The sequence below is a fragment of the Candoia aspera genome, chromosome 5, assembly GCF_035149785.1.
Source record: "Candoia aspera isolate rCanAsp1 chromosome 5, rCanAsp1.hap2, whole genome shotgun sequence".
NCBI classification, from domain to species: Eukaryota; Metazoa; Chordata; class Lepidosauria; order Squamata; family Boidae; genus Candoia; species Candoia aspera.
The window spans coordinates 31,919,598-31,947,531 of NC_086157.1; the positions used below are offsets into that span (position 1 = coordinate 31,919,598).

The 27,934-nt window shown below is 37.7% G+C and overlaps 1 protein-coding gene across 5 annotated transcripts; it reads left to right on the forward strand.

Annotated features, from left to right (window-relative positions):
* Positions 1–1,018: 1,018 nt before the first annotated feature.
* Positions 1,019–25,727, forward strand: TFDP1 (transcription factor Dp-1). 5 transcript variants are annotated; one of them, XM_063304882.1, is made up of 12 exons: positions 1,019–1,136; positions 3,030–3,106; positions 10,814–10,880; positions 12,698–12,795; positions 13,851–13,972; positions 14,841–15,006; positions 15,267–15,413; positions 17,002–17,070; positions 17,620–17,771; positions 19,658–19,824; positions 20,305–20,386; positions 24,556–25,727. In XM_063304882.1, exons 2-12 carry the CDS (start codon positions 3,095–3,097, stop codon positions 24,704–24,706), a joined length of 1,233 nt encoding a protein of 410 aa, XP_063160952.1. In that variant the 5' UTR covers positions 1,019–1,136; positions 3,030–3,094; the 3' UTR covers positions 24,707–25,727. The 5 variants fall into 5 exon arrangements, with proteins under 5 accessions (XP_063160952.1, XP_063160951.1, XP_063160950.1 ...); XM_063304881.1 differs by lacking the exon at positions 1,019–1,136 and adding an exon at positions 1,154–1,276; XM_063304880.1 differs by lacking the exons at positions 1,019–1,136; positions 24,556–25,727 and adding exons at positions 2,040–2,140; positions 21,603–24,548.
* The last annotated feature ends 2,207 nt before the right edge of the window (positions 25,728–27,934 follow it).

The window sequence follows — 27,934 nt, forward strand, 5'->3', positions numbered from 1 at the left end:
CTGAGGAGGCATAGGAGTATAGCCTGAGTAAAATACTCTTTTCTTCTATTTAAGATATTAATAAATATTTTTGTATGCTTTTCTGATTTGGGGAGAAGGAGAAAGGTTAATTGTTTTTAGAAGTATGTAACATTCTCAAGTTCAGATAGTACAAGGAGATTGCCTTTAATATGAGCTGGTAAAGGAGGGACCTAATTAAGCAGTGGCTTTGTTCATCAATCATCCTTTGGTTGAACTATCTTTTACTAATCATGTGCCTTCTAAAGAAATGTTCTCAGGTTAATTGTGCAAATAGGTAGGTAAGGAAATTGTAACGGGCAGAATGTTAATTCAAAAGCCACATTCCTTGACCATTTAATATGTGAGGCATATTAAGCAGGGAATATTTTAAGAGTGCAGGAAAAGACATATAGGCTTGCTGAACCCTTGGACTTCCATCTCGGGTACATGTATGGTTTCCCTCTTGCATTAATATAACCTCTCCCTCCCTAAATGGCTTTGTGTCTTACTCTGGAATCAGCTCATCCACAAAGATTAATAGTTGCTTCTTGAAATTGACGGATAATGCATCTCTAATAGGCCTACGTCACCTTGCTATTATATTCAATACAATAAGCTTCAGCTGCACTTCGGCACATACTTCCAGGCTCTTGAGCATGTGCGAACCGCAGGACGCAACAATAACCGCTTTTGCAATTGCTGAAGCTGCTCCGCTCCCGTCTGAACAGTAAAAGAGGACAGGCTGGGGAAACGTCACGCACCGCTTAAACTGCAGAGGCCCTGACTATTTATGCCCCACCGTGGGAGGGGCAGCCCTTCTCCCGACGGAGCCTTCCATCTCGCGAGGGCGAGGCTTCCGACGGGGTGGGGGCCAGCTGGCGGATTCCGAAGCCAACAGCAACCGCTAGCGCCTTTAGCCTCCGGGAGCAATAAGGCGTGTTGGAATCCCGAAGGCGCGAAAACCTGACGCATGCGCGCGTCTTTTTCTGCGCCGCCCCAGTAGGCTGGTTAAACGTCTGGCGTGTGGAGACGGGGGAGGGCGTAAAGAGCTCCCCGCGTTTGTCTATGTGGGGCACGTTTCGCTCCGTGACGTCACCTCCAGCGCGCAGCGTCACGCCGGAGGGACGCACGAAAGTGTAAGTTTCAATTTTTTCCTCCCTTCTTCCTGCCAACCGCCAAGAAACTCATCCTTGCGGGATCGCGGCGGGAGAGTAAGAGGGGGTAGCCGCGCTCGTCGTTCGTCCTCGGCCGCCTTCTGTGCAGGAAGCGTGAACAGGTGTGAGGGGCAGCTACGAGGCGTCGACAGCCCGCCGGGCTCCGCGGAGCCTGGGGGGCAGGAAGGAGAGCGCGACTTGGCAGGGGCAGGGGATGATGGCGCTTTGGAGAGAGGCGACGGCGAGGTCTGCCGCCGCACTCTGTTCGTGCTTGCCGGAAGGCGAGCCCCCCACGCCTAGCAAGGCTTACTTCCAAGGAAGTCTGCATGGAATGGGAACTGCGGGTTCTAATTGAAGCCAAGCGGGATGGAAATAAGACCGACTTGTTTTAAGGGGGATTTACTCCGAAGGCGGCGCATTGAGGTTTAGGCAGCCGATCCCTCCCTCGATCCTTGCACGCGGATTTGGCGTGCAAAAGTCACCGAGGGTCATTGCTTCCAAGCCAACGTGCAGAGGCTGCACCCTGAAGGGCTGCAGACAGTTAAGAGGGACTTGCGACTGCGTGCAAAACCGGGCGGCCGTCCACCCCTCACCCCCACTCGGGCCCTTGAGTCAGGAACACCTCCCGCCACTGCGCCCCCAAAGGAACCAGACGGGGGAACGGGGGTGGCAACGCTGCGAGGAGAAATAGCGATTAAAAAACGTTGCCTTGTCATTATTGCGGGCTAGTTTGCGTTTTCACCTCGCGACTGGTGCAATGGTTGTGGGGGTGAAGGAGAAGCGTCCCTCCAAACGCAGCTCCTGCCGGCGAGGACGCCTGCTGGGTCCCCCCCCCGAGGGTTTCAGGAGGGCCGCGCATTGCACATGTGCAGTTGGCATCTCCGGCTCCTGCGAGAGCGGCGGCGGCGCTGTGGGTGGGGGAATTGCTCGGGAGTGCGTGGTGGGGGATGGAGTTGGCTCTCGGCTTCTCCTCGCCCGCGCTTCAGGTACCAAGGGCTCCGCAGCAAGAGGGGGGCCGGGCGCGAGGACAGGTGGCGGAAGAAGAGGAAACGGCTGCCGTGTATCGCCGCCGCTGCTCCTGCTTCTCTTGCGGAGCGTTTAGGCGGGACGGTTTAACGTGAGAGGAGGAGACCGTCTTCTTCCTTTTCCTTCGTCCTATTCAGCCCATCGACCCCCCTCCCGTCCTGGGCCGGTGACACAGGAGCGAGGGGGAGAGCGGTGCCTGGGTGGCCCGCGTCCCTCTCCCTCCAGAGCCAGTTGTGCGGCGGGGCCAGACTTCCAGGGCTCCGGCCGGGTTTCTGAGGCCCTGGAGAGGGGCGGGTAGGTGCAGGAGGCGGGGGCTGACGAGACTTGTTCTCCGAAGCACAGATGCTGCTGCTGCTGCTTGCTTGATTTTCACCGGGGCTCAGGACCCGCTCTCCCCTCCCCCTCCTCGTGGAAACATTACATAAATTGCCTGGGCCTGCTTGGCTATTTGCACAGAGGAAGCGGCGTGCGTTTTGTTTAGGATTGGGAAAGAGTGCATTGGGGGTTGGGCCCCGAGGCCTAGCAGTTGTAATACAGTGAATGGGGCAGGCATTACACGCTTAGATTGTTCATATCTTTGTTTATGAGGCATAATTATTCTCAGAAACTCAGTGCACTGTTGGATATTACCTTGCTCACCCCACCGGTGTTCAGACTGTTGTTGTTCTCAGAAAAAGAAGCTAAACTCCTTGAGAACTAAACTGCCCCATATGGGAGGGAGAGCTTTTGCAAATCTTACTTACTCTAAATCCAAGCTGGAATTCTGTAACAATATCTGAGCACTGTTGGTATTCAATATTAAATGTGTGTGAGTTTACACTTAGTTCTATTCTTCCTTTTCTTTTTCAGAATATAGTACAACTGTTCCTCCTGTGGTGATCAGAAGTAAACATTTTGTTTTTGGACTTGGTAACATGGCAAAAGATGTAAGTATATTTGTAAATAATAATTCTAGAGATACTTAGTGCTAGCATTAGTGAATATAGAAATTACTGCTGTTGCTGAAATAGCATTGTATAGGAGTTGAGTGAAAAAGATCATCTTATGCTTATTAATCAATATCAGTAGAACTATTACCATATTCCAAGAATGTATCATAGCTCCCTCCCCACCAAAGCTAAACTGCCTTTAGTATGCCACAAACTCCATCCCCCACAAACAAGACACTGTGGTATTAACATAGTGTCAAAATGTGTTATGTTTATCAGAATAAAATATCAGTGCGGTGCCATTCACCTTAGTACTATCTGCTATTAGTACATTTTTATTCTGTTTACTTTAGAAAGTACCAATTATCAACACTTGATTGACCTGAAGCAGTTTTATTTGGATCACCAGTAGTTTTGCCTACTTCTAGCAAAAATTGACTTTTAGAATGTTGCTTTGCTATTTCTCTGGATCATACAATAGGTTCTTTAATGATTTGTTTTCATCTATTGATAGTTTTTAATATCACAAGAAGCTTTAAATTTGAAAACTTACAGATGGCTCATCGGGTGCTGACTTTATTTCATGCTTATTTATATCATAGATATATATTCTATGATCATTATCTAAATACAAAATACCTTTTATATTTAGGTATATCTTTATCCTTGTATGAATATAACCTTATTATACCTGAATGTATAATATAGTTTTTTAAAAGTATTAGCTTAAATTGGTTTACTGTTACATTATCGATTACTCAATTCATGACCTGAGAAGCCTTTGTTTGAATTTTTCAATCACTGTTTCTTAATTATGATTTTCTTCAGTGTTAGAAAAAAATCAGTTCAATTTAATCCATGCATATGTTCCTATATGAGCAGAAATTTAATTGGTTGTAACCATTTGATACATTATGTTTTGTAAAACTTTTGACCATTAAGTCAGTCATACCCTCCATCCCCTACACAAATCATGGTTTCTGATCTACCATGGCATTGATTGTTCAGTATCTGTTTTAATGATTTACTCACAAAGCACAAACAGGAAGTAGGTTGTATCATCTTTGGCAGTTCACAACTTTATATTTAGCTCCAGGGTTAATTGATTTAAATCAAACCATTTTAATTCACTTTTTATTTCAAACTGTATTCCTGGACAGGCTTTCATAGGCACCAGTTAGCATAATAAATCAACTTGCAACCTGTTGCTGTCCTAAATGTTAACTGAATCTGTTATATCCAACAGCCTATAGATACTGCAAAATTATTGTAGATTAGATACAAGTGAAAAATCCCTTCAGTACATATGGAAGGTTAATTAGAAGCTTAAACAACAATTGTATATATGTTCCCTTAAAAATCAGAACAAGGCAGTGATATACCATTTTCCTGTCGTTGCCATGTGAACAACACAATATGTCCATTAATATAAAGAGTGAAGTCTGACTTATAGGAGATTTTAATTACCTTTTAAACAAAGCATACAAGAGTGTTTGAACATGTTTAGGATTGGATGTAAGCATACATACTTTTCTCCAAGCAATGACTGGTACATAGAGAAATTTTATTCCTCCATGGGATGGGAAATAAATGTCCATACTGTTTGCTTGGTAAAGTCATAAATAAAACTTTGCAGAGTTCATGTGGTAGAGGATCTGAAACAGGAACCTGAGCTTTGAATAAGCCTGAGATGATAAGAATGTGTGTGCTGGGGCCTTTGTAAACTCTTCTATAATAAATTGAATATATGACTTGTGCCATTCAATATCAAAAATCATATTTGTCTTTACTTTTTTTATTAAATGTGTTAACTTGTGCTATCCAATAAACTTGTGATTCATTTTCAGGTTCAAAATGTCCAGATCAGAGTTTGAAACAACTGTTCTGACATTAACAAAAGTATTCTGATGCCATTTCAAACTTGGAACACTTCTGGAATAGTTGGAATGCTTTCAGTAAACCATTTCAAACTCAAAACATGTTAATTTTACAACATCAGCAAAACTTAATAGTAAAAAATAACAACTTTCTCTACCTGGTACCTTTTGCACATTCTTGTACAGTGTGCTTGCTTTGCATATGTCAACCTGAAAGCTCAACAGTGTAGCAATACTACCTATAATGCATATGTGGAGTGCATATTTTTGCATTTGGCAAGCTGTCTGAAAAATAAAGCCCAACAGACAACCCATGAGCTCTAATTTTCCAATAGTCAACAATTTAATTTTTAAAACAGGCATATAACAATCTTTTCTTATCCAAAGTATCCTTAGTGAACGTGCTTAACTGAGAACCCATTTCCCTACTCCTTAGCGTGGTTTGGAAAATTTGTTTTTAAAGTCAATGGTATGATACCAGTGCACACAAAACCACGTGGTATGATATAGGAGCACTGGAAGTTACGTTCTGAGTTGGGAACACTTGAAGCTTTTGAACATTTTACACATCCTAATGAATACCCAGTTTAAATTAATTTCAAAAAGAAATTATTGTTTAGCTTATTAAGAGCCTTGGGACATTACATACTCTTATAAAAGCAGATTTTTAAAAAAATTTACAGACCTGATTATCAGTTTCAAAATACTTTATTTTCCACTAAACAAAATGCATCCCTTACACAAACCTTGATTTTAAAATTGACGGACCTAATTTAACAGCATTATCATGATGTATTTTTTCCAGGAAAGGAATCAAAGATGTCTTTAGAAAGTACTATAAAATTGAGAAGGAATATCTGTTACATCTTAAGTGCTTGATACTAACATTTTCTTTTATACTTAAGGGACTGCTAGCATATGTGCTTGTAAGAAAGGATTCCATGTCCTCTGGGAAAGCATTGACTTCCATAGCGTGTTGGCTGCTGCTTTCATACATCTACATTATGTAGCTGAAAGTAATCTAGGAAGTCTAAACTCTCTAAATTATTTTTACTTTGTGTGTTTTGTAAAAGAAGACTAAAAAGATGAGTGAGTTAGGAGTGCTTCTGAATTTCATTTTGACTTGAACTAACTAAATATATTTTGATTAAATCAGCAATAGAAGTTGCATTTGCTATTTTTCAAATATGGCTATTCTGAACTATTCATTTTAATGAAACAGCTATGATGCAGAAGCAAAATTCAAATATGTGGACTATGGACTGCTTGCATAATCAGAAAGTAATCATGAAAACAAAAGTAAAATGTAGAGACTAATTCAAAATAGAACAGGATTTATTTTATACACAAGCACTTGATCAGAGAGTAATTTAAAGATTCCAAATCAGAATCATATCTTCAAGTTTGATATCCCAAAGCCATATGAATGGCTTGATTAAACCATCACTGCTAAGTTCTGATATGAATATAAACTATGGTTTGTTTCTAGTTAAGGTGAAAGATGAGCCTCAGAATCACATTGGGTTTTGCTGTACAATAGTTTGTGTTCTGAGTTGAAGTGTGGCAGTAAATTCAATCTGGTAGCCCAAAAATGAAAGTAGACTTTGACTGTTACCACATGTGCATAATGGAGGATATTTGAAAATTTGATGGAGCTTTCATGCCTAAGGCAGGACTAGAACTCACAATCTCCTGGTTTCTAGCCCAGCACCTTAACCAGTAGACCAAATTGCCTAAATAGATTTTTAGCAATTTTTATCAGTTTTTTTTCTTGAATTCAACTTACACTGTTTTGGGTGAGATGAATGTGAAGGCAAAAACACAAGATAAAGGACTGTGGATTTGAACAACATTTACAAATTCATTACATTTTTAAAACTTGAGTTTCTTTGTTTTTAATTTCTTATCCTTAAAGAAATACCTCAGTGCAGTTATAGTCTTTCTGATTCTACCCCTATCACTATAGTTTTAGCTTTGAAATGGCCCAGTTGGATAGAGCATGTCTAAGATTTTACCTAAAAGGTATTTCATATTTACTTTCTCCAGATTAGAATAAGGTTCCGTATTTATTATCTGGCATACAATTTTGCATTGATTAAAACAATGAAATTTTACGTTTTTATATAAAGAATTTCTGTTCTCCAGTACTTTTATCATTAGTAGTAGTCACAGCAAATGGTTTTGTTATGTGAGAAATATTATGGAAAAACCACTTTTTTCCTGTAAGAGGAAAATTTCTTTCCTTGACAGGTGAGGAAGATTAAATTATGCTTTAAAATGCAAAATATAGAATAATTTTGAACAACCTTCATTGCTACTTTTTGGAGCAGAGTGTAGCTTTTCGAGCATTCTAGCTTCAGATGAGACTGCTCAGGTTTTAAGGTCCTAAAATATACGAAGCTTATTTTGTGAACTTGGTTAACAAAATAAAGATCCCAATGACTTTTGTTTTTATTAGATGCATTTTGGTTTATATAGGGATTAGGAGTGATATAATTTGATCATCCTTGTAGGTGAACTGCTCAACTATAACTAGATTGTCTTCGTTGGTTTTGATGGGGCTGCCTAGTAATTTTCTATAACATAGTACCTTTCTGAATTTCTGACAGGAATAAGCTTGAGATATATTGCCTTATGGTGATTCTAGTTCTACTTGAAGACTCAATTTCAGCAGATGTGGGCAACTTTTTTCAGCACCTTAATTACCAGTGTATGGTTTTACTTAGTTCTACATGCTAGTTATCATCATTCTACCTGGAACTGTTTGGATAGGTCATGTAGGGATTTTGTTGCAGATATATAGCATGTAATAGTAATAATCATGGTATCTTTCTGGACTACCTGGTGGAGGTATACTGGATTTAAAAATGCTTCTATGAGAAGAGAAGCCATGTCTCGTGCATAAGAGAATGCAGATTTTTTAATATCTGGCCACAGCTTTATATATTCTTGGAAAGCTATTCTAGAGGATCAAAAACTTCTACAACGGTTCTTCTAAAACTTTGCAATACCTCAGTAGACCAAACTATTTAAATTAGGAACACCTACTTTAAACAAAATATGAAATGAAATGTGTCTTAGTAATGCACTTCATTTTTCCTTTTAATACATTATTTTAATCTTTTGTGGATATATGAGCTTACATATGATGGCATATTTCATCAGTATCTGCAGTGAGATTTGTTAAAGTTGGTATCATATTAGCGTATTTCAAAATTTGGTGTTCTTTGTAGTGAGTGCTGCATAACTATTTCACAATATATTTTGGAGGAAAACCAGGATCTTTAACGCTTTACCTTTTAAAAAGTATTCTCGGAAATTTCATTTCAAACTTTTTAGTGCAGGATCCACTAGGGCTGGTCCTTTTCCTCTTTGATCTGACAGCCCTTCTGATATTTTAAGACTGTTACTGAATCTAAATATCCCCAGACTCTTCAACTGTTTATCATAGGGCTCTGTTTCCAACCCCTCACTATCTTGAACTCCTCCAAAGCTGCTTCAATTTGTCACTATGTTTTTTGAACTGGTATTAGTCAGAGAAAGGCCCCAAATGCAGTCTGGCCAGGGCAGAGGAGAGTCTGATGACAATTTTCTTAGTAATAAATGTTGGAAATGCCATGAGACAAAAGGAACATTTCATTGTATGTGGTGGACATGTAAAAAAAGTCAAAAGTACTGGAAAGAAATACATAGAACTATTCAGAAAATTTTAGAAATCAGATTTGAAATGAAACCTTTCTTAGTGGACATAATTTCAAAATGTATTAACAAAAAATATCACAGTTTAGATGTTTACGGCGGCAAGGATAAATTTAGCACAACATTGGAAAAGAGATATGTTACTGAAGAAATCAAACTGGAAACTTAGAGAATATGGCAAGATTAACAGCATAATTGAAGTTAAACCAAATTTAAGCAGGAATGGCTTCCATTATATATTATGCAGCAAGGGAAATACAATTATCTATAGTATTTTTTTAAGGAGAAAAAGAACTGACTAAAAATTTGACATTACAGACATGCACTAAAAAATTAAATGTCTATAAATATTAAACATTTAGAGTACATCAAAGGGAAAGTTAGAAATTTTTATCATGTATTTAGTAGTTTTTTTCTTTCCTTGTATTCTTAAACAACAAATAGTGGAGATTTTGGCACTTAGCTCAGTGGTTTAAATTCTTATTTTGTTAAAATTATAATCTACTTAAATGTGATTTAATTTTATATTATGGTTTCTAATCAAAGATATACTGAGCACTAACTACAATCTTGATTATTCCTTTGTCCATTTATAGATATTATATTTCTGTACCAATTAATTTTTCCTTTTCTCTTTTTGCTTGCTTGTTTGCTGTTTTAAAAAAAAACTGGCAGATAAATAAATAAATAAATTTCCTGTGGCCTGCATTCTGTGCTCCTGCTAACACATCCCAAAATAGCATTTTAGCCTTTTTAGCAGCTGTGTCATAGTGCTGGTTTGAAACCTTTTTCCATGTACTACTGCCAAGCCAGATCTCCCCCATCCTAAACTTGTGCCTTTTACTTTTCCTTCCCAGATGCAGAAATTTACAGTTCTTTCTCTTAATTTCATAATATAAATTTCAGAACATGGCTCAAGCCTGTCTAAATATTTTTGAATCTTAAAGTATTAGTGGCCACCCCTTCTACCTATATGTCACTTGCAGGCTTTATAAGCATCCCTTTGATTCTCTCATCCAAGTCATGGAGAACACAGGCTTAGTACAGGACCCTGATGCACTCCATTCAGTCTATCACTACATGCTGAAGTGGAACCATTAACAAATCGTCATTGAATGTGTGTCATCAAGTCAACTGTGAGTCCATCAAACAGAAATACCAGCTAGTCCAGAATTTTTCAAAGTGTTCTGCAGAATCCTTGATGGGGTTTCATGAGAGATTAAGCCCTACCCCCAAATAGGCATTCGAACACAGCCACCTTTCTATCATCAGAGCTTTGTCTGTTGATCAGGGGTTCCAGGGTGTTTTTTAAACTAACAGGTTCCATGGTTTGAAAAAGTTTGAGAACTATTGATCTGCCCCACATTTTGCCATTTTGTTAAGAAGAATATAATGAAACATTCTGTTTAAGTCTTTGCTGAGGTCCAGGTATACTATGCATTCAGCATTCCCCAATCTACTAAGCTAGGAACTCTTATCAGTGAAGGAGATACGGTTAGTCTGACATTTGTTTGTAACAAATGAGTACTAGGTCCTGTTAATTGTAGCATGCCTAGCCAAGTGCTCACAAACATGCTGTTAGGAACTTGCCCACTATAGATACCAAGCTGACAGGCCTGCATTTTCCTAAGTTGTTGTCCTTCCCCTTTTGAATATGGGAATAAATAACATTTACTCTCCTCCAGTGTTCTGGGAATGCTTGCTTGTTTTCCACTTCTCAAAGATTACAAGAACAGTTCTGTGATCACCTCTCCTAGTTCCTTCAGTTCCTTCAATGTAGTTTAAGTTGGGATTTTGATTATATAGCTGAAAGATGTTTTGTAGGACTGATTAATCCTATCATATTTCTTATTCCTTCCAAAATGGTTCTGATAATCTATGTAAGAAAGTTTTTAATATCTATTATGCCTGTGTATAAATGGACAATGTTTTAAGTAACTGGAAAAAATTGCATTGCTAGTTATTTCTATTTTTAAAAAGATGTGTTAAAGCAGAAAGCGTGAAGATTTGGTCAAGGCCATAAAATCAACTGATCATAACACAAATGTTTTTTCTACTACAAAAGTTGATAGGAGAATATAATTTATTTATAGATTATTTTTCATGTGATTTTCTTTTCCTCTGATAGGCGGGTCTCATTGAAGCTAATGGAGAGTTAAAGGTTTTTATAGATCAAAATCTTAGTCCGGGAAAAGGTAATAATTTTTTTTGTCATTTGTGTTTAAGGAATTACACTATATAGGTCTGAGGATGTCCTCGTTTTCTGATAAATTCATGGGCTGCTAGAGGAGGGAAGCTCCCTTGTTTTACATCCAGCAGAAAAATACACAAAGCTGTTGTAGAAAGAATGGAACTTTCCATTCTTTCTCCACTACTCTAATGAAGCATTCTTTTGAGGGGGTGGAGTTTAGAATAGGGGATAAAATGCATTGAGTTCCTCTAGAATTGGTAACTTAAAAGTAATTTTTTTAGAAGTGTAAGATTTTAATATCAGTTCAAATGATTAGGCAAGGATTTTGATGAACAAAGGAAGTGTGATGTTATACAGTTTGATATTTAGACTTGAAAAAAACATTTTTATTGTTTTCTATCAAATTCAGCATTTCCCTTAAAAGCTATACATATCCGCTGAACTGAATATGGGCATGCCAGTTTACATTTGAGCTGATGATTATCTGTTAAAATTTACTTTGACAATGGCATACGTCTATTATTAACTGAATCTTGAGTAAGTGATTGTGGGAGAAATATTTAAGAATTGATTCTGCTTAAAAGTGTGAATATTAAATAATAGATGAATCTGTCCCACATGTGTTCTTACCACTGTTTACAAATGTTGTTTTAATTAAAATGTTGTTAATGGGCTCACAAATGTTCAATTAAGTGAAGTTATTGTTAATGATACAAAATTAATAATCTGTTAGTGTGTCACTTCTCAGTGATTAATGAATAGCAGATTACATAGAGGATGTGACATTGTTTGTCATGTTATTTGATGTTGTAGATTTTTATATTCTCTATCTTTTGAATCAAACAGATTATAATTAAGGTTTATTTGAGGTTGAGGTGCACACCATGTGTTGGGCAGTGAACCGATGACACCAGACATGCAAATTGTACTTAAAAGTTACTGTCTTCTCCATTCTCTATCCCTCAAGGCCCACATTGAAACTTTCTATATCTTGATAAATGAATTCATTATTTTTTCACTTTGCTGGAATTTAATCAGATACATTTTTTTAAAGTTTTCAACCACAGGGTGGCAGTATTTGCACATACGCATTGAACACTCAAAATTTGGACTTGCAGGTTAAATTGGAAAATAAGGCTGCAGTCTTTCTTAAGAGGATTGGAAAATTTAGACACTGAAGTCTTACCAAGACAGAAAATTGGCTAACTTGTAAATATGGAAGTTCTCATCTGAGTTTAATCTGGGTATTAACTTTGGAGCAAAGTTGGGTATTTGTGTTGATCATTTACAGAAGACCAGGGATTCCTGAGCATCATTCTTTAAGTGTTAACTTTTCTGATTCCAGAGAGGGAAGTAGTAGTTTTATCGGCTTGATCTTAACTAATTGAGGTGAACTCCTAATTGCATATTTCTTGAGCAGAAGCAGTTTCTCCTTTCAGAACTGGAGTGGGTGATGATTCCTTTTCCTAAGGTCTTCAGAATTTGCTCTGGAGAGTTCTCCAACTCTTTGGAATAGCTGAAGAACTTAAAAGGGTCTGCGGGGGCAAGATAATTTAGAGGAAGTCTTGTTATGTATGCAACTATCCGTTCACATAACATTGGATTCCATATCTTATCCTAGTTTTTTACACAATAAATGGATCTCTACAGGCCTCAAAAATATGTTCAGCCCTGTTGAACTTGGAAGTATACGTTGGAACCAGATCTGAAACTGGATCAAACATTAAAAACAGACATCTTCACTGTATTCAGTGTTAAGGTAGGATGTTATATGCATTGTCAGTTGTTAATTATTTTTTAACTTTTTGTCTGGACATTTAGGTGTTGTTTCATTAGTAGCTGTTCATCCTTCAACACTTGGAAAACAGCTTTTGCCGAAAACATTTGGACCGTCTAATGTCAATATTGCACAACAAGTGGTAAGAGGCCTGTCAGAAAATCTACTAATCAAATTGTGATCATAATTTTTTAACACACACACTCAAATCTGCTTATAGAAAAAGTTCTATATTAGGCTTATGGAACAGACACAGATACTTATTCCAAAGTTTCCAGAGGTACTTATTACAAAGCATATGCATAGTCAAAGCAAAGTAAATGCCCTGCCAGTCAGTTCTATTTTGCTTATTTATACCTGTATATATTGTAAGCTAACAATTAAGTTGGTATAACAAAATCACTTCTCCTGTTTATACTAGGATTATAGAGTGCTGCTGTTTTTCTCATTATGTTGTATATACATGGCTAAGTAATATCTGAAATTGTGTTTATTTTTATTTATATATCAGATTTATTCCCCACCCATCTCACTCAGTTTATTTACAGTCAGTGACCAACAAAGTAGCTTCAGCAATAAAAAACATTACATAAATGAAGGCTCAAATGTAATAACAGCAATAAAACCACCATATAGACTTGCCAGTTAAAATTTACAGGTTTAAGAAAACAAAAGAGAATAAAATAAGACAAAACAAAACAGAGAAAGTAAAATTAAGATAAAAGGATAAAAGTACTTCCTAGCAACATTATTCCAGGCTTCAGACATCTTGAGCATTCTTATGGCAGTAGCTGCCAGTAAAAACTTGACAGCTCTGTTCATAATAGCAGGGTTCTGGTCTAAGAGTAGGAAATAAACCACTTATTCCTCATTGAAAACTTAATCTCTACAAGTTTATCTGTGGAACAGGTATACTTTTTGTATTGCAGAAGAGACCCAATAGCAAGCCTATAAAACCTTGGGGTATATATATGCCTGGGGAACTTTTATTATTATTATTCTTAACATTGTAATAAAGAGTTGCAACTTTAATAAATGTATTGGAGAAGAGGGATGTAAGCATACGTTAAGATAGTGATCCTGTAGGTAGACTTCTTTAATGTGGCCAGTATTAAAAAAAATTGCAATTGTTTCCTTACTAAGGAAATACGTAATATCAGAATAATGATTAATACAGTTGTTTTCTATTAATTGTAGGTTATTGGTACACCTCAGAGACCATCAGCCCCAAATACTATTTTAGTAGGAAGTCCACACACTCCCAATACTCATTTTGTATCACAGAATCAGACTGCAGATTCTTCACCTTGGTCTGCTGGGTAAGTAACATTCAGTTAAATTATAACTACGATTACAGTTTTATAGCACTATGAAAATATGTGCCTCAAAAATAAGCAGTTTAACTCTGACATCAAACTTTTAATCAATCTGGCATTTGTTGAATAATAATAAGCTATCAAGCAATAGTTACAGGTAGTGCTTGACTTCCAACCACAATTGAGACTGGAAGTTCTGTCGCTGAGTGATGTGGTCATTAAGTGAGTTGCGCCTGATTTTACAACCTTTTTTGCTGCAGCTCTTAAGCAAATCCTGCAGTTGTTAAGCAAATGCAGCTTCCCCCATTGACTTTGCTTGTTGGAAGCCCCCTGGGAAGGTCGCAAATGGCAATCATGTGACCCAGGGATGCTGCAACCATCATGAATACATGCCAGTTGCCAAGCACCTGAATTTTGATCACATGACTGCAGATTCTTACTGTTGCATATAATGTATGTATACTTCATAAATGCAAGGACTGGTTGCAAGTCACTTTTTTCAGGACCGTTGTAGCTGAACAGTCGTTAAACAATTAGTCATAAATCAAAGATTACCTGTATTCTTTCCCCAAGTATATTTAGGTACAGCATGTTGGTATGACACATACTGCTTTAGTACAGAGTATAGATTTTTTTTCTATAAAAGAGGGTGTAAATGTTTCAAGTCATAAAGTAAATTCATATTCTTTGATTCTGTTTTAGCTGTAGATGTGTTTGGTCATGATTGTGTAAATAAACTAGTCATGTACACTGAAACAATAAATGAAGCGAGTGGTTCAGGATACCTGTTTAAAAAGTAAAATAAATAAATCTCTTATGCATGTGAATGGATTAGGGACCTGTGTACCTATAGCTAATTGTATTTTTGTAGGAAACGAAACAAAAAGGGAGAGAAGAATGGCAAGGGTTTACGACACTTCTCTATGAAGGTTTGTGAGAAGGTTCAGAGGAAAGGAACTACCTCTTACAATGAGGTAGCAGATGAGTTAGTTGCAGAGTTCAGTACTGCAGATGCTCATATCTCACCAAATGAATCGGTAAATATATTTGTGTTCTAAATTAATTTTTTTAATGAGTTATATACACTTTCTCCATAAAGATCCCTTTTTTTTACTTAATGAGGATACCCCTGTGCAGACCCAATCCTTTTACTGCTCGGTTACAGTTTATAAAATGAGCAAGTACAATTTGAATAACTGATGATAACAATGTTATCTGTTTGCTTAATCTGCTAGTTTACCTTGCTAAACAGTGTAACTGAAAGTATTCTGATACTCTTAATTCGTTATGTCTACAGCAGGCTTATGATCAGAAAAATATAAGGCGACGGGTCTATGATGCCTTAAATGTTCTTATGGCCATGAACATTATTTCTAAGGAGAAAAAAGAAATCAAATGGATTGGCCTACCTACTAATTCAGCTCAGGAATGCCAGAATTTAGAGGTAAAATTTGTTGAAAATACGCTGTTTGTAATATTCTCTTAATGATTTTCTAATTAAATATGACTGCTCAGATTCTCTCACTTCCAGTCTAAGTTACTGATTTTCCTTTAATTTCATGTGATTGATTTCTTGTTTGAGATTCATGCTGAAAATATTATTTTGTGATGTACACTTCATTGCTTTCATAATTGTATCCTTGCAGTTAAACTAAAGAAGAAACAATTCAGTTTGCTTAAAAACCTAAATATATGGAGGAAACTGTTAATTAATGCAGAACAAGAACTGAAAGTATAGGTTTGAATTTTTTTCCAGGAAACATTTGAAATCCAGGGCAAAATACAGTAGAGGTAGTTTCAATAAGCATTCTAGTTAATACTTTTTCATTCTGTGAATAGTTTAATTATAAAATAGGTATTTTGTCTGATTCAGTTACATATAATGTAATGAATTTTAAATACTGTTTGGATTTTGTGGGTGGTAATTAGTTCTAGATGTGTAAATGTTTCAGAATTTTGGGTACAGGTAGTTCTCGCTTAAAGACCATTTGTTCAGCAACCATTCAAAATTACGACAGCACTGAATGAATGGTAGTTACAGCTGGTTCTCAAACTTATGGCCGTTGTAGCACCCCCACAGTCACATGATCAAAATTTGGGCACTTGGCAGCCTGCCAGCATTTATGAAGGCAGCACAGTGTGCACTTCAACTCCTACCACCCGCCTATCTACCGCACATCTCTGCCCTTTTGGCCCCCCTGCACTCCTCCACCTGCCCCCGCCACCCTGGCTGATCTTTGCCATCTTTCTCCTCCCGCTGCTGAGGTGCACCTGGCCGAGGCAGCTGCTGGCCCTTCACGAGGCACTTGCAAGACCACGCAGAGACCTCGCGAAGAGCCAGCAGCTGCCTCAGCCAGGTGCACCTCAGCAGCGGGAGGAGAAAGATGGCAAAGATCAGCCAGGGTGGCGGGATAGACGGCAGAGTGCAGGGTGGTCGGAAGGGCAGAGATGGAGAGATAGGCAGATGGCGGAAGTTGAAGAGGAAGCAAGAGCAGGCAGAGGCATGAGGTCCTTGCCTAACAACGGCGTGGTTCTGGCTTAACAACCGCATCCAGGACTACCAGAACTGCTGTCGCTAAGCAGTGTGGTCACATGATATTTCGCCTAACTACCACTTGGCTTAACAACAGAAATTCTGGTCCCAGTTAGAGTTGTTAAGTGAGAACTACCTGAATTTGCTTTGTTTTTGAAAATAACTATTTTATGCCAAGAGGATTCCTGGACTCTCAGTCTGTTTGAATGGGTAACAGTAAATATTAGGAAACTGTTTCAGCATAATTGAAATATTGCGTATATATTCCTGCACAGCTAGTTTTAAACTCCTTTTGAAAAAAATGTGCTTTTGAAGTTGCTTGCTAGTTGGCATAGATTCTATTTTTAGAACAATTTTCTTATGCATGCAAAATTGGTTTCATGCTGTTTTAGATCCTTGCTGGTGAGTAAAATATTTAAAAGTGCTTCTAGTACACTACTGAGTATACTTCTTAGATTCATTCAACATGTTGTTAAAGATTTCTCTCTTTTTTGTTAAGGTGGAGAGGCAGAGAAGACTTGAAAGAATAAAGCAAAAACAGTCACAACTACAAGAATTAATTCTTCAGGTATCATCATAGAACAGTAGCATACTTTTTCTCCCTGCTAATCTGATGTTAGGTACAACCCTGAAAATAAGCATTTTGAATTCAGATTTTCTCTTCTACTTTAATTCTGTTTTAATTTAATTAATGTCAACCTGTCATGATTTCGACATTTCTCAAATACAAAACATGCATGCTTCAAACTTAAAAAAACCAAAAGAATCTGATAAGCAAGTAGCATACAAATGACTGTAACAAATAATAAAGATGCCCTTGAGTTGAGCTCAGCTCCATGGTAACTTGTAATTGAGCAATTTTCTTGGCAGCATTATAGAAGTGGTTTGCCATTGCTGTCTTTCAGGATTCTTTTTTTAACTCCCCTCCCTATTCAACAGCCTTGAAATTTTCAGGTGGTCCCCCATCAAATACTGTCCAGGACCAGTCCTGTTTAACTTCTGAGATCACCAGGGCCAACTAGGTCCTGCCACCTGCTAAGGCTATTGAAAGAAATAATACAAATTGTTTCCCAAATCTTAAAAAAAGCAAACTGTGTGTGCTTAAATCCCTTAACAGCAAATTGCCTTCAAAAATCTTGTTCAGCGAAATCGGCATGCAGAACAGCAAGCAAATAGACCACCAGCTTCTAATTCCGTCATTCACTTGCCATTTATCATAGTGAACACCAGCAAGAAAACTGTAATTGATTGCAGTATTTCTAATGACAAGTAAGTTATTAATACACGGAATAACTACTTATTTTGCTTTTGTGAATATAGTGTTAGACCTTGTTGAATGGAGGGACTGAATATTTAAGCACTGATATTATTGTTAGTTGCAGGCTAATGAATAGGCAGATTTTCCATGCCAATCGTAACTTCTCTATGCATATTTGTTTATATATGGGGGATATCTGGAAGCTAAGAATCATTTGTATAGACTGTACGCTGTCACTTTGTTCCCATTAAGCTTCAAATATTTGAAATTGGCTGTGATGATGGGAGGCTGTTTACATCAGCCTTTCTCAACCTTCTCACCCTGGAGGAACCCTTGCAATATTTTTCAGGCCTCAGGGAACCCCTGCACATTCAGGCTCAAATATAGGCCAGAAGTTACAAAATTATTACATTTGTTTCATGTTTAGGCCTGTATGTATGCATTAACAGTGCTCTTAAACTAACAACAAAGAATGAAAACATACCTCTTTAATGTGAAGTTGCCCAAATTTGAAATAAACTTTTTAAATAAATTGTGATCTCCCAGGGAACCCTAGGGTTCCACAGAACCCTGGTTGAGAAACTGTGGTTTACATGGTAGATGATTGAACTTAAATGTTGAAAATAAAATATTTGGATACCACGTCTTTTATCATTAGGGGACTGTGTCTACTTTCTGACAGTACTGGAACTATTTCTTGACTGGGGAGCCACTTTCATTCATAGTCTTTATGATTGACATATCGGATCTGCTACTGTAATGCAGCTCATTCACACAGTTATAGGTAGTCCTTGCTTAGCAACCACAATTGGGACCGGCAACTCCGTCACTAAGCAACACAGTTGCAAAGCAAAATATCACATGACCACAATGGGCTTCGACATCACTTCCTATTCAGTTGTTAAGCAAGTCACTGCAGGTTGTTAAGCAAGACATCAGGTGACCGCAACTTGTGATTTTACTGCCAGCTTCTCCATTGACTCTGCTTGTCAGAAGCTGGTTGCGAAGCACCTGAATGTTGATCATGTGATCACAGGGAAGCTGCAACAGTTGTAAATGCGAGGACTGGTCATAAAGTTACTTTTTCAGAACATTGTCGCTTCAAATGGTCGCTAAACAGAGCAGTCATTAAACAAAGTCTAACTGTACAAAACTTCGGATTTTGGGCAGAGCTCTACCTGTTCCCTGAGACCTGCTACAGATAAAGAAAGGGTTAGGGTTAGGATCCAAACCAGAAATTACTATTTTTTCCTCTTTGCTTTCTCCAGTCAGCCTTTACTCAATATACACTTAATCTCAAAGCTGCAGTAGAATCAGTAGCAAAAGAGGCATGAACAGGAAAGCAGTTGTTGTTTTTTAACTATTTGCTCTATGTTATGCTGGATAACAATAAGCAGAGATATAAGTAATTGCTATAGCCCTGAAGAAGTTGTATCTTCCATGGATCTCACCAAGCTGTTACCCGGAAGCTAGAATGTGGAGAGGGGAAAAAAGAGCAAAGTCCTCTCTCTTCCTTATGTGACTCTGCTACTATTTCTGCTGTAAATTCAAGAAAAAGAATGGGAAGTGGCTTGTGAAATCAGTCATCTGAAGTTTATATTATTCTGTTTCTCAGTGGAAGGTCAGACAGTTCTGTAACTGTGTAGCTGCTTTGGAAGCATTATGTATACGTAGGTCTGACCAGTATAAGTTTAGATTGGATCAGAGGGTGGTAGAAGGCAGTTAAAAATCAAGATTTTCTAAAATAAAAGCATTTAAACAGTGTAACACTATCTAAGCATGCTGTATTTTCAACTTTACATTTTAATGGAAGAGAATGCTTTAGAAGAAAAATGTTGAGAGATACTGTGGGTGGATGGATAGATGGTATTGACCAACTTCTATTCATTCTTTTTAGGTTTGAGTATCTATTTAATTTTGATAATGCATTTGAAATACATGATGATATTGAAGTATTGAAGCGCATGGGAATGGCATTTGGGCTGGAATCTGGAAGTTGCTCAGCAGAAGATCTAAAAAACGCAAGGAGCTTGGTTCCCAAAGCTCTTGAACCATATGTGACAGGTAGAGTTAATGAAATAACTCCTTTTTAAAAATTGTAATAAGACATGAGAAGAAAATAAACTGCTATTGGAACTTAACACAGCTGTGAGAGGACTCCTGCTTTCATGCCTTTTCTTTTGGCCTGCACCCACAGAGCTCCCCGTGGGCCTTTTCACCCTTTTGCTACTTTATAAAAAGCCTCTGAAAACTCTATCCTGAGTTCCTCCCATTATTTTCCTTCCCTCTTACCACTTAAAGAAGATAGTTTAACATCTGTGAATTGAGTCAGTATTTCCATGGCTACTGCTGTGCTGAAATGGTTTAATGCTTTGAAAATAAAGCCAAGATACTGTACATGTTACAGTTTATTTGCATGATTTCTTTGCTCACCTTTAATATGCTCTGTATATTAAATATATTCAGTGGAGTTTTTATTGGATTACAGATATGTACACTATAGAATGACTGCTACCTAATTCCTGATGTTTCTTTGTCTTACAGAAATGGCTCAGGGATCAATCAGCAATGTGTATGTCTCATCCTCATCAGGTTCAGCTTCAAATGGGACAAGATTTTCCAACAGGTTAGATAAGATTGTACTTTATGTGTAAAAATTAGTTTACAGACCCAGTGTCATCTGCTAAATAGTAGAACCGTATTGTTTAATTTTTAATTGTTAAGCATTATATTGAATCTTTTATTTAATTAAAACGTGACCTCAGTACATATCTAGAGAAACCTTTTAATATAACTGCTTTTGAAAAGGCATCTTAAGATATTTTCATTTTCTGTGCCAAAATTGGCCATTCTGTTTCTGACAGACAAACAAACAAATCTTTATTATGGTCAAAGACCAGCATAAGAGGGTTGGGTACAGTCAGTTCAAAGCATAGAAAATACATTAAAATCTAATATTACATACACATATATATCACAGAAGTCTAAAAAAGGAAAAAATCTAAGAAGAGGAGTAGAAGCATTGGATGGGTGTAGGGGAGAATAAAGGTTTGTATATATATCATTACAGTACTCGAGTGTGATGAATTAGATGCTCATTAAAACTAGTTTGTGGCACCGGTCATCATCTGATGAATTTTAAGCGCTGCTGTGCAGAACCTGGCAACATTGTATGTTGTAGCAGGGTTGGTCTCTGACAACAGCAGGGAGGTGTAGAATTGTCCTGAGTGCCCTGGGTATTTATACAGTAATGGTGAGATGAGGCTAGTATGAATGTCTCTGTAATACAGGCACTGGAGAAGCACATGCTTTGTTGTTTCTATGTGACCCAAGCCACAGGGGCATTGTCTCTCCGGATAAGGAATCTTCCTGTATTGGCCTTCAAGGACAGCTGAGGGGAGAGCATCACATGGTGCTAGAGTAAAGGCCCTCTGGTGTTTAGGTACTTCGAGTTTAGTTAAGTATGCCGTAGGTAGAGTACCTGTTGGATTCACTGGCAAAAAAAGCTTGGGTCCTAGCTACATCCAATTGGCGCTCTGTGTCTGCTACACACTGTTTAATGAGTGCCTTGGCTTGATCATATCCCATGCTGAATAGTAGACCTGGAGAGCAGCCCAGGGATGAGATTTAAACTTAGGAAGAAATATTTAAGTTCTTAGTTGTAGCTCTGGCTCTATTTTGTTGTAACATTTTTTATATTTAATGCTTCCTTTATTATTTTATTTTATAATTTCATCATTTTATTGTTTTAATGTTGTTGTATTTTATTGTATTTTATTGCATTCTTATGTTATGACCTGTGGTTACAACAATCAACTTCACTACTACTACTACTACTACAGTTAAGTATGCCATAGGGGAGGCAGAGTACCTGTTGGATTCACCGGCAATAAAGGTTGAGTACCTGGCTAAATCCAGTTGGCGCTCTGTGTCTGCTGCGTGCTGTTTAATGAGTGCTTTGGCCTGATCTTATCCCATGCCGAGTAGAAGACCTGGAGAGAAGCCCAGGGATGAGATTTTAGTTGCTACTGCCTGTTTCCACGTGGACTGGAATTAATCCCTCATAGTTAATGGGGCAAGGCCAAGGGGAAGAAGGGATAATCTGAGCCAATAGTTGAGTATGACCACCCACACCCTAGTCTCCACTTTCATGAGGCATGTCTCTAGTCTCAGGGTGACATTAGAGACACATTTTGGGACTTGAAGGGCCAATCTTAGAAATTTGAATTGCACAAGTTCCAATGCTGTAAAATTGGAGAATGGGCCAAGCTGGGCACCATACAGGAGTTGTGCTATTGGCTTGCCCAATTTGAGTGCTGCAGGTGGCCACCTCTTGACCTGAGGAATTTAAGAATGGCAGATGAGTTCCTTTGTGCAATTTCAGCAACGTGGTCCCCATGGGCTTTCCTACTGCTGGCAGAATGAAGGACTACTCCCAAGTGTTTGAAACATGAGACCTGCTCAATCTTGTAGCCATCTATGCTCCAGGAGTGGCTCTTGGGCCTTTTGGCAAGTGCCATGACTTTAATTTTCTGATAATTGAGTAATAGCAGGTCTTCCTTGCAGTGCTGTGTTAGTGCTCTCTGTGTTCTTTTAAGGCCAATAGGTGTCCTTGAAAGTGTTGCTGCATCGTCTGCATACAGTGGAACAGAGATGTGTCTTCCAGCAAGTTTTGGGGAGTGAAAGTTTGTGTTGTGAAGACGGTCCACCGTGGAGTTGATACAGAAATTGAATAGGAGAGGGGCCGGTGTGCAACCTTTCTTGACACCTTTCTCAGTTCCAATGGCCCTGGGGGTTACATCTTACTTTGAGTGAGGTCCCTTCCTGAAGCGTACATGTTAAGTAAAGTAAATGTTGGTCTGTTGAGGAGGCCTCCAGTTTTTCTCATAGTTTAGTTTGGGATATGGAATCGAAAGCTGCTTTGAAGATAGCATAAAGGGAGGATATGTTATGGGAGGAAATTTTGCTACTGAATTTCTACGGTGCTATTTGGAGGTTCCTCTGAGGGCCTCCAAAGGGGCTGGGAACCAGACGAAGGCCAGGTTGCCTACTCCTTCCTTAGAGCTTCAGAACTGGAAAAAACATCAAAGAACTTCAAACACGTGTGTAAAATGATGCAAAGAAAACAAGTACCCAATTCCTAGGGCTGCCATATCTAGGTTGCAAAAATCTTCACCACTTTGAGATGGCAGCAAAGAGACATAAAATACTTTAACTCTTGGCTCTTTCTAGTTGTCATATGGATTTTGGCAGCCTTAATCTTACAGGGAGGCCTACCAGTTATGAATCCCATTAGCAACCTTGCATGATTCTTTAGTGTTGTTTACATGCTGTACAATGGGTGAATATGATACAAGGGTGGGAAACCTTTGAATGATGGAAAGCCACACTTAGGGGTGTTTTGTTTTTTTGTTTTTGGTATCCAAGGATCATAGTGGGCGAAGTCATGATGCAGAATGAGTGGGGTTTTTTCCCTTTTTCCTTTTGTCTTTGCATTTTGGAAGGAGTTAAGAGATTTTCTTTGATTTTAAAATGTTGTGACTATTTTAGGGCTTATGCTACATTTTCTTAATTCACAGGAAGAAAGCATGCCACACCAGCAAAAATTGCCTGAATTGGTTGTGCAAGTCACAAAAAAGGGTTTGGGAGTTGTATTTTATAGGGGTTTGGAGTTTGATAGTTTATTGATTGATTAGTCTTATGACCATATTAAAAAAAAAAGTAGAATAATAAAATAGAATAATAAAATACATATGTGCTAACTACAAAGAATCAGTGTATCAATACATCACCTTTACACGATCAATCTGTTCAGTATAATGGATTCTTAGCTGAGCTGCCTTGTCTATAAACTGCTCAGGAAGAAATAGGACAATCTGCGATTCAGGTCCCAGTGGGCTGTTCTTTCAGGTAGGGATTTTATATATCTACAGTTGACAATCAAAACATGAGCAATATCTTCAATGGCTGAGGCACCGCATGTACACATCCTCTCATGATATGGCAAGTGATGGAAGTGCCCATGTTTGGCCATGGAATCCAACAACTCAAGTCTTGCTCTAGAATAGGGCCTTCTTAGGAATTGCTCCAAACTCATTGACAGATACTTTTTGGTTTGGAAAGTGGTTTTGTTCTTAGCCAACCAGTTTAAAGATTTATTTTTTATTTTTTTTGCCAATAATTCCATGTCTGTTTGGGCACTGATATCTAGGGCTCTCTGTTTTAAAATTTCCTTTGCCTGGGAGGCAGTTAAGAATAAATATTGGGTGGAAGACCCTTGCTGTAAAATAACTAAAGTTGACTTACCCAGGATATGGGCTGAGCTGTACTTACCTGTTCAGCTACACATAGTCTGGGTAGTCTGTCTGGGTCCATTGAATGGATCCTCTGCCAATAGGTAAAAACTTTGTTGAATAGATGCGTATGGAGTGAATACCAGTTTCTGCTCTGATTGCGGGGGCTGACATGTTCTTGTCAGTCCCTAGTTTACTTAAAAATGGGTATGAACTTGTTCAAGTGAGGTAGCTTTTGTAAGGGCCCACAGTTCACCACAGGTCAGCATTGGGACTATTTTTCCCTAAATACTTGCAATATGGGTGTCAAGGTACACCCATAATTTAATTAAATAATTATAATTATGTTTAATTAATTGTAATTAAATAATTTATATAAATTGTTGGTACTTGCCTCAGCCAAGGGCTGTATTTGGCCTTAACAATCTGCAGTTACCCCCTCCTGGCTTAATATGTTGATGGGGCAGAATTGAAAAATTAAGGCAATTTGCTCATTTTGCAGTGACTACTCAAACGGAGGAGATGGAATGTTGGCTACAAGTTCCAATGGATCTCAGTACAGTGGCTCCAGGGTAGAGACACCAGTGTCTTATGTTGGGGATGATGACGATGATGATGACGATGACTTTAATGAAAATGATGATGATGACTGATACTTTTCGCCTGTAGACTTTTTTATTGTTAAAATTCAGCAAGCGTCAGGAATAAATTCTAGGAAGAGATTGTCAAAAATTGTCCCATCAAGGAGATACTGGTAAGAGTCTGAATTTAGAAAATTGCACCTCCAATAAAGTAAAAATTGTTTGTTTTTTATGTAGATTTTTTTACATGTGATGAGGATGTGTGTGTTGATACCAGTGTGTTAATGCAGAACTTTTATTTACTTTTGCTTAGGATTTTTAACTTGAAGGAAAATGCATTTTGCCCCTAAATGTTGTCACGAAGTTTGAAATGTAGCCACATTTAATGGAAAATAAAATCTGTCCACCTGTCAAAATGCATACATGAATGGCATTTTATTTAGAGTGCATTTAGGTGACATCGTACTGAAGAATAGTAATCAAATGTTATATTTTGCTGATCATGCCATGTCCAAAGAATCAAACAGAAAAGCATCTTTTTTAAATGTTAGTTTGCAGAAATTGTATGAATTTATTTCCCTTTTTAAAATTATACTGATCATTGTAATCCCATCAAATTCTATATATTATGTTTGCTGAAGTTAGAACATATGAGTTACAATTTTGGGGCAAATGTTTACTGCCAGGCTGGTATAGCTGTGTAAATGTCTTGAAAGTTTAGAATGAGTTTTGCTTATGATAAAAATTTGCCTGATTTCTTACAGGCAGATTTTGAAAACAATTTGTTACATAGTTGTTTACATACTTAGAAGTCTATCATATAAAAGACGTACTGAAACAAATGGTTTATATTTGTTTCATAAACATCTTCCAGTAATCTATTATAAAGTTGAAATTAAATATAGAGATTGTTTTATGTTTAACTCAAAACTTGTCAATCACTTTTAATACTTCATTTTTTATAAAAAAAATCAGGACAGGTGGTAGTCTTTTTAAATTTATTCACACAGAATTAACTGCACAAATACTGTCAGCTGCCTGTTCTAAGACAATAGTCTTTTTATTGAAACACAAATAAACTTTCTGTAATATTTTATGGTATATAAGCCGTTTGTTTTACTTGTTTAATTGTGGCACTATTAGTTTTTATTAATAAAACACGCGTGGGCATTTTTAACAAGTATTTTGTTTCTCTAATGAAGATTATTTTCACCTTCTGCTCTGTTGTGTTTGACTTATCATCTGGTTCTTCAGTATGGAAGAGTCTCAGAGCTCTTTTAATGGGTAAGTAGGGAGATATTTATACCTATATCTGGATGGTGAGGGGCAACATCATGCACTGATGACTTCTAGATCCTTGGGAGACTACATCCAACCGAACCAGTATGTAAGTGATTAAATCAGGATTCTCCTGGAAGTATCTATCACTGGGTGACCAGTCATAAAACACTTTTACCAGAAACAAAACTTGTAAGGTTGCTCCAAAATACCTCTTCCAGTTTCCCAAAATGTTCTCCATCTCAGCTTATCTCTTGTCTTTTTTTTCCTCTTATCACCAGGGCACAGTTCTAAACACACTGGCCTACAGCTCTCGGTTTTTGTTTTTGTTTTAAGAATGCTTCTTTGTATATATTTTATTTCTTGAGAATAAATATTGAGCTTGAGGCTGGCACTTTGCGGCCTGCTAGTTTGTCATTACATTTTTAAACTAAAAGGATTTTATTTATTTGTTAAATTTTAAACTAAACAAATAAAATTGGGTACTATGTGGAGCCTGCTAGTGACCAAGGAAAGTGTCTATGGGCACATTGGCACCCACAGTCACAGTGTTGGGGGTTCAGAATTGAATAAGCCTAAAATAAGGTGGGCCTTTACAGGCTAAAAAAGATGTATTTTATCAGTATAAAATGCTTCATTCTATGTATGAAATGTTAGACAGTTATTCTAAGTACTGTATGCCACATCAGATGAGCCTTCACTTCCTTATTTTTGGGTTTGTTCAAGCAATAGATATGTACCCATTAAAAGATTAGAAATCCTTATGTACAGCAGGAATTGGAGCACTTTAGTGATACGAAGGACAACATCACAGATTTTTTCCCCATTCTACCATTTTCATTCATTCTTATTACTATGGTTCCTAAAAGATACTCAAGTTCATTGTTAAGATATGCGAAAAACTGATTCCCCTGCATGCATGAACATGCTTTCTATTTGCATGTGGAATTTTACTGATGCTTTAATGTCTCTCCAGAGCAGGAAACATTTTACCAAACTCCTAATTTAAAAGCATGTTAAATGCAAATATCAATAGCTCTAAATGCCTTTTTACATTTTACTGTTATATACTGATAACAGTAGATTGGTATTATCCCCATAGTGTAAAAGCAAGAGGCAGATGCAGCAACAGACTTCTGATGGGCATCTTCATTACAGATAGCTTTATTACTGATGGAGCAGTAATTGTAGGAATGTCAGAGGTGGCTGCATCGTCCTGGACTTCGCCATCACAGCACCAATCCTGTATTACCCCATTCCCTCTCTTTCTCACCTTTACCTGGTTTCAGTAAGTTCTTTTTAATTCCCCATACACACTGCCTCCACTTTACCTACCCATTTTTTTGCTATTTTTTTCAAATGATAAATTATTGCTGATTGCTATGGCATGTATAATATCAATAAAATTATTGGGGGGGGGAAGGACCAACAATTCATGCAGGTGGTAAATTTGCTGAAGATTCATTATGAAGATGATCTGACTCAATATATGTACTTGATATATACAGCTAAGTATGTATGTGTGAGGTAGGTTTCAAATAGTAAAATATCTTCTCATTAAGATAATCTAGATACTTTTAAGTAACTTGTCCAACACCATTGCATCAAGCCCACTTTAAAACATGCTAAGTCATGAAATTCAAAATAAGTTTCCAATGAGGCCTCTGTAAAGGAAATCGACAATTTCTAAAACAACCCTAATAATACAAATTAGACAATAGTCAAAAAGCAGTACGTGATATACCTTTAGATCACGGGTATATAACCTCTTCGCATCTAGGGTCTGTTTTTGTTTATTTTTGGGTTACCAGGTTGTTAAAGTTGCTGGCACTGACACAATGGCATTGGAGGGTTGTTAGTTTTCCTACTTTCCTAGGTGTGCTAACACTAGCTAGTGAATTAGTTAGCTTTCTTTTCCATCAATATTGGTGGAAGATCATCCTTCCAAGGTTCAGTTTATTGCCCAAATTTACCAACACTGTTCTGGGGACTTTAGGGTCACAAAGAAAGAAAGCTAGAGGC